The sequence below is a fragment of the Chiroxiphia lanceolata genome, chromosome Z (genome assembly GCF_009829145.1).
Source record: "Chiroxiphia lanceolata isolate bChiLan1 chromosome Z, bChiLan1.pri, whole genome shotgun sequence".
NCBI classification, from domain to species: Eukaryota; Metazoa; Chordata; class Aves; order Passeriformes; family Pipridae; genus Chiroxiphia; species Chiroxiphia lanceolata.
In genome coordinates, this window is record NC_045671.1 from 22231957 (window position 1) to 22245951 (window position 13995).

At 36.7% G+C, this 13995-nt stretch overlaps 1 protein-coding gene across 14 annotated transcripts in view; it reads left to right on the top strand.

The window, feature by feature from the left end:
- Nucleotides 1-12745, top strand: part of ANKRD31 (ankyrin repeat domain 31) — a 62039-nt gene extending 49294 nt beyond the window's left edge. For 12 of the 14 annotated variants that reach the window (XM_032676767.1, XM_032676759.1, XM_032676753.1 and 9 more), the window contains 2 exons: nt 2254-2451; nt 11205-12745. In XM_032676767.1, coding sequence (XP_032532658.1) covers nt 2254-2451; nt 11205-11356 — 350 coding nt within the window. In that variant the 3' untranslated portion in view covers nt 11357-12745. The remainder of the gene's footprint in view (nt 1-2253; nt 2452-11204) is intronic. The other 2 variants (XM_032676763.1, XM_032676757.1) reach the window with 2 other exon arrangements.
- The last annotated feature ends 1250 nt before the right edge of the window (nt 12746-13995 follow it).

The window sequence follows — 13995 nt, forward strand, 5'->3', positions numbered from 1 at the left end:
GGGTTTAGTTTTATAACTTTTTAATAGGCTTTTGAAAATTTCACTAGTTCTTCTAAATTATTCCACTTACAGAATATTTATGATGAACATTGTAACTTCTAGAACTGAGAAATCTGTTTATTCAAAAAATACTATTGACAAACAAAAATCAGCCTAAAGGGCAGAGAGTGTTTTTTCCCAAATAGCCCAGGGCAGTTTGGAAAAGAGTACTTAAAGAAGTTGTTTTTTGTGATGTGTAATTAGCCCTAGGTGAGAAATTGAGGAAGGGAAAGCCAGAGTGTTCACAGTTTCAGTTCCATTTCAGATGGCCAGATATATAGTAGGAAATTAAACAGTACCTTAAATAGTTTCAGGAAAGGATTAACCTGGAGTGTTGTGTTGTGAGAACAGTTGTGGTCATTTGGCAACTCTCAAATGGTTTCAAGTTCAGGAGTTAGTTTGTTCCAAACACTGTTCACAACAGGCATTTTGCCTGCAGCCAGCCTGCTCAAAAGCAGAGGAAACGTTGCTGGTGTGGATGTGAACTATTCCGTACTACTTGCCTGGACGCATTCCCAGGCACTCTTTTATCTTTCTAATATGCTTGAAGCCTTTGTGTATTATATAGTAGAAGTTAATGCTGCTTTTATAAAGAATCAAACTTCTGTTTTTCTCACTGTATTAATGAATTTAATTTTTTTTCTGTGCATCCCAGAGCATTGTTAAGAAAGAAGACTGAAGTCTGTAATTGGAGTGATTTTGGAGGAGAATGCTATTCTTTTAAATACCCCTCCTTCACTGTCCTTCCAGCTTCCTGTATCTTAGCTCAGTGTTCATTCGGATACTGTATGAAGGGTGTGGAGAAGTGGGAAGACAATGATATGCACAGGAGCTGCATCTAGCCATTTTGTAACAGAAAGAAGCAGCTACCAATGAACTTTGTATGCAGCCCAGTTTACGAAGTGTGTCCTAAGAACATCTACCAAATCAAGGCCCCTAGGCAAGACAGATGGAGTTGCTGTTCTGTTGCTGCCAGCATAAGAAATCAATCATAATCTCAACCAATCTTTCCAGCCTGGTTGAGATTAATAAGATGCTTGAAGGTTTGTACAGCAGCAGACTTTTCGGTACTTTAGGAGTGTTAGTGCAAAAAAATTGAACAGCATTAAATATTGCAGTTTTGGAATTGGTCATCTGGATCCCGACTAAATTTCAGTTTACGTCCCTTCTTTGAGACTGAGTTCCAGGGTCATGCTAGCAGAAAGAGGGAATTACTGTATTCAAGTCTGAGTGAGAACTAAACATTAAGGAAATAAACAGTACTTTTAGACTATCTGTATATAGGAAAGCAGAGGAAACAGTTATTATATGGCTTGGAATTTATTCCTCTGTGCTTTCTGATACATGTAATGACGAGATAATGTTTGCTAAAAATGACGAAGAATAACAAGGATTCAGAAGCAGATGTCAGTTGCAGAGTAGATGTTGATGTTAGGTAATTAATTTCATATTGAAATTCCAGAAGAGTGGCTTAAAATAAAAGCTTATCCAGTTGTTACAGTAAGTGTGACATGCATATTCATTTTGAAGCTTGCTATTTCAGGAAGGCAGTCTTTGGAAAACAGCTAGTCCAGTTCTTGTGCTCTGACAATCCTATTATGCCTTTAATAACCATTAATGCATTTAATAACCAATCTTTCCACCTAGAAAGATTAGAACAACTCTTGTTCCACTTTAGTTCATGAAAGACCCCAAAGTTGTATAGAATAGAGAGTGTTTTCAAGGGTATCTGGGTGATTTCTTAATGTCTAAACCATAGGAGCTGTTTCGGAAGGTTTATGTTAGTGTTATTTCAGGTATGGAGCATAAAATGAGCAGCTGAACTCAGTAAGTTTTCTTGAAAGCAAGTAAGAATAGTTTTGCTGTGATCATGATGTGGATATCATGTGATATGGTATATGTTTCTGTGTTCCTTGAGGCAAGCAATGGACTCATATATTTAGTAGGCTGCTTTTCAAGTTAAATTCGTGTGGAGTCTAGTAATTTTGCCAAGGAAGGCATATATTTTTTTAAAAGAATCATCTTACAGCAGCAACAACTGGGCTGCAAAGGAGCAAAGGAAAGTCTGCCCTTACATGTGTTAGGTGGTGTAAGACTAAGTGGAAATCTAGAGAAAAAAGTTAAATAAAAAGCATATCTGCTCTGTGCATTAAAGCACCAGTGTTAAGTGTTACTTTTTGTTCTTAGAACAAAACTATCGTTTTACGCTCTCAGGAAAGAATTTTATCACAAAGGGCTGCAGCAGCCATAGCCAGCACCATCAGAGTTTTAGTACTGTCTCCATTGCTCAGCCTCTTGGGAGCTTTGACCTGAGCAACATGCATCCAGACACCCCATCCTTACCCCCAAGAGAAGTTGTGAAAACTTTGCTGTGTGCTGAAAGAGAAGCAGCTGTTGACAGGGAATTTATGAGTAAGTGTTCTTTTAACTGTCTAAAAAGCTAATGGCGGATTCAGGGACTGTGCAAGAGGTATGAAAGGAAAAAGAAAGTAGGTAGCATGGAACTGATCAGTGTGTGGGAGGGAAAGAGTGCTGGAGAAAAAGGATGATGCTGCTGATGGGTTGGATTCATCTAAATGACCCAACAGTGATTTTTTCAGAACTCAGTACGGTTGACTCTCCTGTGTCCAAATTAGAAACATTTTGCTATTTTGATGTAGTTAATAAAATAACTCCGTATCATTTTGAGTACTGAGTTAAATGTCTTTCCAAAATAATAGCATAGCCAAATGTCTTCTGGATATAGGTGGAGAAATATGATACATAAGCATTGCTAAATAGTCTCATGTAATCTAATTTAAAGGAAGATGTGGAAATGTTCCTAAACATTCTCTGATCTTTGTGTAGTTGACTGAGCTTGTAACATTGTGTTTTCAGTTTTACATTTTTATGTTGATTGCACATTAAACCCTATGTGTAATATTTGTACGATTTGAAAAGTGATTACTGCACTTGGACCTGGTACTTTTTTCTGTACTGCTTGTGGTTACACTAAGAGGGACGATCCTGATTGACCAAAGTGCAAAGTCAAACCTCCCTCAAACCCTGGTGTCAGGTAACACTGCACTGAAGTGGGAAACAGTGCCGAGTGAGATCTGCTCTGGGAGGCAGTAGGACAGAAACCAGAACTGAAGGGCCTAAACTTAGTCAGTCATTGCAAACTGAAAGTATCCACGCTTTAAAGCAATTCTTTATATGCTTCTGTACATAGGCCCTGCAGCTACCTTGCAAAGGATGAAGTTTACCCCAGGGTTGACAAACCTCTGCAGAAAATGCTTTGTTATCCCACACGTTTATTTTGTTTGTTTTGTGATGGGTTTCTTTTGGTTGTTGTTTTTGTTGGTGGTGGTGGGTTGTGGGTGGGGTTTTTTTTCAGACTTAGTAAAAGCCAGAGCAGAATATTTGGAAGAAGGTAGTCTTTAAAGTTACAGAAAACAGACTGTGTAGTGAATTGTTTTCAGATTTATATATAAAAAGCCCCAATTGAACTACCCTATGATATGAATTGAAAAGTAATGTCTCATAGAAGTTACATTTCTCTACTGAACAAATTAACAACCACATTCATGTTTTCAGAAATATAGCTACTAGTTCTGCTTAACAGAATAATGGTCTTGTAGCCTGTATGGTCCTTGGGTGCTCAGTCCTGTGTGGAAACTGTTACAGCAAGAGTGTAGAGTAATTTTGTAGCAAAAGTAACCATAGCAGTCAGTGGAGATCATGCAAAATTAAAGTTTCATAATATAATAAAAAATAGTAAATTGGAAATTTACAGAAATGTCATTCCATATATAAATTTTTGTTTATACTTACTATAATTACCCTGTTAATTGAAGGAAAAAAAAGCTGCCTAAAATGCAGTATAAGGCTTAAAAAATTTAACCACCATCTCAGTTTCGATTTCTCTGCCTTCTGGAATCCAAATTTTTTGCATCCATAATATTTTTCAAGCTCAGAGGTATTTCAAGGCACAACTAGTACACTGTTGTCTCTTCCTTACGGCTCATAGACAAAATATTTAAAAGTATTTTCCAGTACTGTAAAGTACGAGGCAGTTGCTTTAGGTACTTACTTACTTTACTGAGAAGCAGACAGTTCTGCCTGCAGAATTTACCAAGCTGTGTTTTCCTGTACCTTTGCATACCGTGACTGAAGTATAGGCTTTCTTCATCTGCACACTCTTCCTTTCCAAAATCCTCTATCTGCTGTTGTTTGACTTCCAGCAGGTTAGAAGGTAGTATGTCACATGACTGACTCAGAACTGAAGTATGTGGCCAGCAAGAAACAAACAAAAATCACTTTTTAGATGGCCAAAAACTTGTGGAGGGAGAGAAAGGGGGGAAAAAGAAACAGCTATCAAGGACTATATGTCATGGAAGCCAATTCGAAGAATTTAATATCTGTCTTACTTACCTGTAAGTTAGATTTTTCTGAAACTGGCAAATCACTGCAGAAATAACTAGGTGACAATGTGATTGCACAGAATCACAGACTGATATAGGTTCAGTGGGACTTGTGGAGATCTTTAGTCCAACCCTCTGTTCAAAGTAGGTCCAGTTTCCAAGTTAGATGAGGTTGCTCAGTGCCTTGTCCAGTCAAATTCTGAGTATTTTCAAGGATGGGCATTCCATAATACGACTGTACAGCATATTCATGTGCTTATGGTGTTTTTTTCCCCAGTGAATGTAGTTGAAATCTTGCTTTTTAAAACTTGCAACCATTGCCCCTCTTTGTTGATACAGAAACCATGTTTCCTTAAGAAAACTGCCTAAGAGTACATAAACTAATTCCTAGTCAAGTGCTTTGAACACTGGCTTTCTGGCCTTTTTACTTTGTGAAACAACTGTAAAAAATAATCCTTTGATAACTTTGATAAATCTTCTTAATTCATCAGCTGCACTGTGATGTTTTCATCTGCTTTGGTGGTCCCATGGAGACTGAGAGAAGACTAAGGCAAACAGAACTGTTGTAGATAATCTTCCTAGAACACATTTATCTTTTCTTATCTTTTTGGAAGCAATAAACAAAAGGCAGTGTGATACACAGCAAGCTTCAAGAGGCACTGGCTTCAGCTGCTGCTTTGCTTGAAACAGAGAGGAAAGACTTTTTTGACACTGTACATGTGAAATGAAAGCTTTTAGGAGACTACCTGATGATTTTACCTTGGTGAGTGTTCAGATTATGTCATACTTCTATCTTTTTTTCAGTGACTTTTAACAAAGTTGCAACACAGCTTCTAAACAAAATAATTCAGTCTTTTAATCACCACATGATAATAGCTTAGGAGAAGGCTCTATGAGTTGTTCTGAGGCTGTACATAAAACTCAGCAAATTAGTTACAGCCGCTGTAGATTTTGCCAGTGCTTGAAAAACATGAGCTGCTGGTTTTTCTACAGGTGGCTGTTCTAACCTGGGCTGAAGTTTGATTTATACTTTTTCTTCCATTTCTTCCAGTCTGCATCTCAATCTGCTATAAACTGCAAGAATTTTAAAGTATTGTGTTTTTAATTACCCAGGTTTAGCCCTGGAACTGCTTCTTATGCATTATCTTGGCACATTAAATTCAAGTTTCTTAAAGCGGTTAGAAATAATTTTAGAGAAGCATTTTCCTTCCAAATGATTATACAGTTGTATAATCAAGTGTACAACAATAAATCAATAAGTTTGAAAAGAAAGAAACATATGCTGGAAACCTGCACCCCGCTAGTCATACCAAGAAGTAGACTCCTAGAAATCATATTAAAGCAATCTTTGTCCCTTTTAATAAAAGGTACTAGGTTGTTGTTATTGAACTTGCAATTTGATATTGAAGTAGAGTGACTGATTTAACTGAGAAACCGAAGGGTCATCTAGGCACACAATATTTGCGTGAGAAAAATGGAATCAGCTGTTTTATTTTAAAAATACTTATTATATTTTATTTCTTTATAAATTCAGTCTTGAATATAGATTCTTCTGTGGGAGGCTGTTTACATTTCTCAATTGGTATTTGCATGTATGTCAATTATACCTCTCACCTTTTGAGGAAAAAATCATATCTGTATCAAAGAAGGCAAGAGTCACTGAGATTTAAATTGTCATCTTGTTTCTCTTAGAGGTTATTGAAGCATCGGTGGATTTCTGCAGTACACTGGAGGACTTGACTTCCTCACATTGTTAAGTGAAAAACTTAACAATATCTTAATACACCAATCCAAGGTTCCTAAACAATAATGATTCAGAATGTGTCATGTACAAGTATTTGTTACTGGCTAACAGGCCCAAGGATACCTAGAAGAAGATAAAAACCAGTTACTCTATGAGATTGTGACGTAGGCAGAAGTTTAATGGAAAATAATGTATTCGTGTCACTTCATATCACTTATCTGGGCAATGCTTTAAAGAAAGCTTTTTTTTTAATATTACTATTTTACATTCTTCAGATGTTTAGAAACAGAAAATGTATATCTTTTGAAAAAGTATACTATCTCTGAGTCCTTTTGTAGGAATGATATTTTCTGCCAAATGAAACATAAAATAATTAGAGATTTCAGTGTAAACCTTGAAAGTGATGCTTTAGAATAAAAGGCATGAATACTTAATCTTTAATCATACCTGCAAGTCCTTTTCCCATGCAGATACAGAGTGCAACAAGAGAGACCCAGTTATAAAAACTTTGAAAGAAGAATGATTCTAAACACCTAATATTTTTTTCTGCTTTGTGACATTGTTTTTGCCGATCTCACTGGAGGACAAAAAGGAAAAATGAACTTCTGAGGAATACTATCCTTTGCTGAGTGAAAAAGGAAATGTTTCTCAAATCTAGCATTTTATCTAGAAGCAACAGAATAGAATAGCGAATTGTGGAAGTATGAATTAAATTCTACTTATTACTATACAAATTCCAGTTATAGGAAAATGATGAACTGAACTTACAGATCATCCACGGTGACTCATGTCTGATATGTGAAGGGAAAAAAATGTAGGCTAAGGTACTATCAGAAGCTGCTCTACATCCTTCTGGCACTGTTATAGCTGTTCCATGAATTATCTGATCATTAAAGTCCATTAGGTAGCTTCCGAACTAAAATGATTTATTTATTATAATGATGCTATAAATATCCTTTGACTTTTTTTCAAAGGGTTATAATTACTAATTCAAAAAAATGCAGTGTGTGTAATTTACGGTTGCTTTATAAATTAATTCTAGGGGAAAAGGTACTTTCAGAATTGGGATGGGGATAGCCAAAGAGGATCATAATTGACAAAATCCCTGCTGATCTCTATCTTATAGTGGATGGACACCACCCTAACTTCAGGTGTCTGACTGACATGGTTGATCTGAATGTTAAAAAAAGATCACTCCTTAGTAATTGGTTTGTAAGGACAGAGACCTTGGACTCCAGCATTTACAGGAGGAAAAAAGAATTGATATCAAGTGAAGTGAATCAAGAACTGTCGGGAGACCTGGAGAAAAGCAAAAGCATTCAGAGGGGAAAAATATTAAATTACTAGGAAAATGTATTTTGTTGGAGAAAGGTCTAGTCTTACTATTCAATCTGTTCACACACATCTCTTTTTCCAAAATGTCAGGTCTCAATCAGCTGAAAGAAAAGTTATTTTCAAAATTACTACTAGCATGGGCAGAATTCTTGTGCCTCAATTTAGTAGAAACCTTTTTTTAAGAGTCAGGGGGCCCAAAAATGTTATGTGAATTGCTGGCTGTCATTTCTAAGGCCTTGTTTGGTCTGAATAGACAGTGCCTATTGAGACTCCTAGATTGTGACTGGTCTTCTCTAAGTTCTTGAGAGGAGTGTGGATAGGTCCCAAGAAACTTGAAAGCACTTAAAAATAGATTTTTGTTTTATAAATACTCCCTTGTGGCACTCTAGATCAAAGGCTGTCACCTTTAAGTGTGTTGTTCTTAGATCTTCTCTTTGCTTATGCGTCTGTAGACCATGTCTAGACTAGCTGTGCTGAACCAGATCCTTTTGAGTTAGAAGAATAAAATCTCCTGTGACTTTGCCAAATACTGCAAATGAGATCATCTTTCCCTCAGATGATCTCTCAGATTATACTAATGGTTACCTGTTTTACAGAAGTGTTTAAAATGGATTCACTGATGCCTGTAAATTTACTCAAATATGTTGCTTAAACGACAAAAGCATTTAAATTCCTTTTACAAATAATTTCCCCAAGTAAAATAGTTATAAAATGCATAACCGTGCCTCTGGATAGTCCCAACACTTTCTTGCTTGGGATAAGTAAGAAAGATACTAGTGGGATTTTCAAAACTGTAGGACTAAAATAGATGCCTTCAGAGACAGAAAAACTGTTGATAAGCAGGATGGAAAAGCTACCAAGAGACAACATGGGCATTCCACATATTTTTGGGGAAAAAAAGCTCATTCTAATATTGATACTTTATCCTGTAGTTCATGAAGATGACAGAAAACTGAGAACACCTACCAGGACAGCAAGGGTAGGAAAGCAGAGAAAGACCCTGCCTGTGTGTGTCTTCATTTATTAAGTTATCCTCTGTGTCGGGGGCACTGAGTTTTGGATAACAGTATAGCAACATTTCTCTGCTGTTTACAACCTGGAAGCTGCCAGTCTTTCGTAAGGGTCTGAGAGTTAACAGTCAGCAAAATGGAGGAAGGAAACATCAAAGTGGATATTAGATGATTAAAAATAATAGGAAAGGGAAAGAGAAAGGGGAGAAAAAATTGAGAAAGAAAAATGGGAAGGACATTAATAATCTGTGTCAGAATATAGAGGAAAAAACACAGGGACTAAAATACTGATTCATCCTTACTGAGGAAGAAATATTGTCTATGGATGTAGAAATTTTGATATCAAACATTGATGTCAGAATTGAGGAAGGCTGCTTTAGGAAATATAAATTACTGTTACTACTGTTACTGTTACTATAAATTGCTAGCTGTTGACTGTTACCTAAATTATTAAAAAATAGAGGTTATAGATCTTAGATATTTTAATTATTCACTCGAGTAAAGTATTTACAGTAGAATACTGATATTTAATTTACAAAATCTTAATCGGATAAGTAAAACATAAATTTAACCCAAAGGAATCAACAAGCTGTCAGCTGCTGAAGAAAAAAGTTACTTCAATAGATCTAATTGGTCAGATCTCTCTTACACTTTTGTATTTGAGTTGAGAATTTTTAGTAAGTAAGTTAAATCAATGTGGAGCATTTCCAAAGAGCATTTCCAAACTAAGAAAGGAATGTCTTTTCTCCAATTATGATCTCTCAAAACATGATGTTAAATTCAGGCTGTGCTAAGAATTTTCCCTCTGCTTGTATACAAAATGTAGAGATTTGAGAATGAAAAAGCTTATTTTGAACAAACCAAAGCAGATTGAAGCCATGCCTGTCATGTCACCGCAGTACAGACTCAGAATTAATGACAATGTTTCATCTCAGTTTCTGCCAGTTTCTTTTATAAAAAAAATTCTCAGGCATACTTTTAAGATTATTTTTACCTGAAGTTGTTCTTAAAACTATTTTTTGATTTTCTGTCCAAACATTCCTGTTTGTGCCCTTTAAAACATCGCTTCTAGATGTATAAGTTGTCTTCTTCTAGTGCAACTGACAGCTGCTTCACAAGTGGTAAAGACTGTGAGGAGGGTTTGTGATGTAACTTCTTGCATGGGATTTATTTGCAGCCTGTCTTTGTTGCAGTCAGTCATACTTAAATATACCCCAGACATGAGATCATATACTTTGTTGCATTATGTACTATGCTGTGGCTGAGGGTACTGAAGATGCATAGATGGTGTAAGACGCCGAATGCAATCCTGTCCTCACTGGAGTCAGAAGTTTTGCTGTGGATGTCATGGGTGTGGAACATCCACACACATAAAACTCCCTGTTTGCATTTCTGAACACAGACCTTTTGCTTCTAACAGCAATTTTCTGCTTCGCTGCTTTGGATGGTGAGCTCCAAGACATGGAGTTAGAAGCTACACTGTTTGTTTTAGCACTGGCTTCTTCTGCCAATGTTTTCAGCGAATATATTTTGCTTTTTGGAAGCGGTGTAGGTGACACAAATGGAAAACTGTAGTAGCAGAGAAAGAGACTCTTGGGGTGGCACATGGGAGCCCAGAAATAGGTCCAGACTAAATGGCCAACTGATGTCACTTCAAACATGTTTTCTCTGCACTTTGACAAGGATTTATCTTGACTGATCTAATAGTCCTGAAATATGTACCCTGTTTTGCTTATCGAGACAGTTGAATGTTGTTTGGACACCTTCTTGATGTGGCTTGTTGTTTGGTTTTGTTGTTGGTTTTTTTAATCAGAAGACATCCTACTTTAATGACAGTCTTCCCTCTCTTGATACCGCCTGCTAAGTGTGACAGTTCTGCCCTCACTGGCAGTTTCTGTGCTGGACTGGTTGTGGCAGCTCAGCAACTCTGTTACTTTGTGCAAGGGTTCTGAAGGGAGAAAGTGAGGATGAAAGATAAACAAAAGCAAGTAACGCTGAAATCTACAGTTGCAAATGCCTTTTGGAGTCCGTGCTGTTACAGAGAAATGCCTTGTAACATTTCCTACTGCTGGATCTTCACAATGTTACTTTGTGAATGATTTTTAAGTTTTAAGAAGTTCAGTTTTTGTACTGACACGAATGCCTTAAATATATTAACTGCAATAGTTAATTCAGTCCAGCAGATATTTAAATATTGCAAACACCCATTATTCAATCCTGCAATTTCTTCTCTATGAGTGTATGCCTTCCTTTTTATATAGTCCTTTCAGGACTGCAGGATGGGTATTCCCTGTGAGACTCCTCAATTTAGGGAAGTACACCAAGCGTACCTCTTTGTAGACATAATATGTGAAATTCCATCAGTACTAAAGAAAAACTGCATTTTCCTGTTACTTAACTGGAAATATGTGGGATGGTTAACTTTTCAGCCTGGGCACCAGAAGGTCTAATATGGCCCTTGTCTCACTGAAGGCTGGATATGGGTGAGAGATACTGGTAAAATGTCCTGAGTCTTTCCCCACAAGAATCCTAGGATATGTTACAGATTTGTAGGGAACACTAATGATTACATGGTCTAACAAACAGCAAACACCTTTTTAGAAAGTAGTGCCAATGATTGCTTTCTATTACTCCAATAAACACTCTGTTATCATTTGCATTCATTTTCAACAGGCTCTTCTGTCCAGTTTAACTCAGTGGAAAGTCTGACACATTTTCTTCAATTCTGTGAGAGAGTAATGGTATGTAAAGAGGAGTTTCTGCCATGCTCTGTAATGGAAAAGCACTGGAGTTTCTACAGAGGGTGTGAAGATTTTGGATTTTAAAGACTTCTTGAGTGCTAACATTTTTTTTCTTCTCATCACTTAGAAGTAAATACTTGGGCTTTTAGAACTAAGTGCTTTGTTACCGTCATTTTGATAAATCATTTGCCCAGCACTTGGAATGAATGGAAAGATTGATTAAGTGAGGAATGGGGGAGTACTTAGTAGCAGATAAGGATAACTATCAATATTTAATTTTGTGCTGCAAAATTAAGAAATGGAGAAATAGATGAGGACTGTTATACAGTGGTACTTATGAATTATATTCCAGATTGATAACTTTGTATGGAATTCAGGTTTTAATTTAAGATTTAAGTAACTGCTCATGCTTGATGGGGCAGCACAGAACCTGACAGATATCAACACAAATAGTTACTTCCTACACCTAAACCTGGAACTGCTCTGGCTGAGCATGTGCTATTAGAAATGACAGCACATGTTTGTGTAATAATATAAACTGTTAGGGTAGGCAAAAAATCAAGATGGGCAGCTTTGAAAATCACCAGCAGCTTTGCTTTGTGTGGCATGGATATAACATTTGAGAAGAGGGGCAGGTACTGGGAGAGGTTAAAAGAGGAATTTTGTCCACTGGAAGTGCTCAGGGAAACTCCATTCATGTTCCAGACAAGTCTTTCTGACAGGCAGAAAATGTGCTGGCATATGGCAGGAATTGCAATTAGCCTGTTTGCAGAACACAAATTTTTTCATCTGACAGCATCTTAGATATTCATTCCAAACTCTGGCGGGTTTCTATTTATTTTAATTTTACAATGTGCGAATCTGCCTTAGCAGCATATTTGTAACATGTCTGACTGTTGTGAGAATTATCTGCATTCAAATGGCATTCTTGCTCTTTCATTCTCTGGATTATAAGAAGGGATGAAATAATTGTACCTGCTACTGCTAACTCCAGTGAATGGGATGAGAAGTATCTCTGTCAATACAAAACAGCCTCAGCAAGATATTTGCAGTGCGAAGAGATGTTCTGCAGAGATGTGATTAGTGGCTTAAAGAGAAGTTGGTTTAGGGAAGAGAGAGGGGTCTGACACGCAGACAGCTAATACTGTGCCATAGGATGCATGAGCAATCATAGGTGGGCTGTAAGAATAAAGAAATGTAAATGGCCTGGAAGTCAAAAAAGGTAAATGCTATTGAGTAACAGGTATTTTGTAAAGGTCAGTTTCCACACAGAAGGAAAATGGAGTGGTCTCACAACTGCAGCAGCAAAACAAACCTGAAGGCATGTTGTTTTAAAAGGAAGTGTTCATTCAAATATGGCACTTACACTGAAAAGCAGAAAATATTTGACTGTTAAAATGACCTCTGAATTGCATGTTTGTTTGACATTTTTTCTTTGTTGCAAGATGTCTAATAAAATTAATGTAAAAAACCCATGAGTGTCTGACAGTAATATTTTGGTCCATTATATTAACGTGATTTCCTTTATATTAACATGATTACATGACCTAAGGCAGTCCTTAGATAGTGACAGAAAATTGAATTGATTCAAGCTGAGCGAAGAGGTAAAAATGCAAAGTGCTACATGAAAACCACTGGTTTTTACTGATGCCGTATGTAAAAAAGTAAGCTACCAGTGGTTTTTTGGTTGGGTTTTTTTTTTCAATTTTTATATTATATATAAACGTCCTGAGAAAGGATAGCTTGATAACATATGGTTTAATATGACTAGCAAATGTAGGATTCTGCTCCCCAAATCTTAAAACTATGAATATTCCCCATTCTCCCTGCTGGAATATTGTTCTTAGTGTGAAGATCCAGTAAGAGATGGGAAAAACTTACTCCATAATGTTTTCTCTGTTTAAATTTATATTTTTTAAGTGTACTTTTGCATAAAAATATAACTGGTTATCACAGGTCAGATAGGCAGCTATTAATGATCTGAAATGCAGCAGAGTAATAAAGCTTTTGCTCACAAATGGCAAACAGATTGTCAGTCCTCCCAGCCCCTCCTGCTGTTTCTGTAATTCAGTTCTTTTATTGGGTAAACCTCTTTTCTCCACTCCTAGGCTGTGAGTTAGCATTTATTTTGCATGGTGCAGGCTAAAGTAAAAAGGATATAAAATGCAAATAATAATACAAAACCCCAGCATTATGATGCTCTTAATATTCAGATGGGGAATAAAAAGAGAAAGACATGTTGCAGTGAACAAAAACTACAAATTCAGATTCATATTTCCACAGATTTATTTATTTATTGCTAAAATGGAGTTAAAATCAGTGGGGGAGATTAATACCAGTGAAGAAGAATGCAAGACTCGAAAGAATAGGGATGAGGAGGAAGATAAGCAGCTGGGAGACACACAATACAACACAAGATACATAGATTTTAAGTCCAGCGGGGACCAGTGTGATAAGCAGACCTCTTGAGTAACACAGGCCAGAGGTTATGAAGCTCTGTTAAGCAAGGGAAACACATGGGAAAGAGAAAAGAAATAAAGACATACATGAAGAGATAGCTAAATTCACACTAGGTAGAGGATCAGCACAAAACATTTGCACTGTCTTGGCAGGCAAAGATGAACTGTAACCAGCAAGAGTTTTTGATGGTGGAAATGCAGCTAAGGTGGGGAGTGGAGGGGAGGAAGGGGTGAATAATGTTACCATAGGAATTTGGATAAATT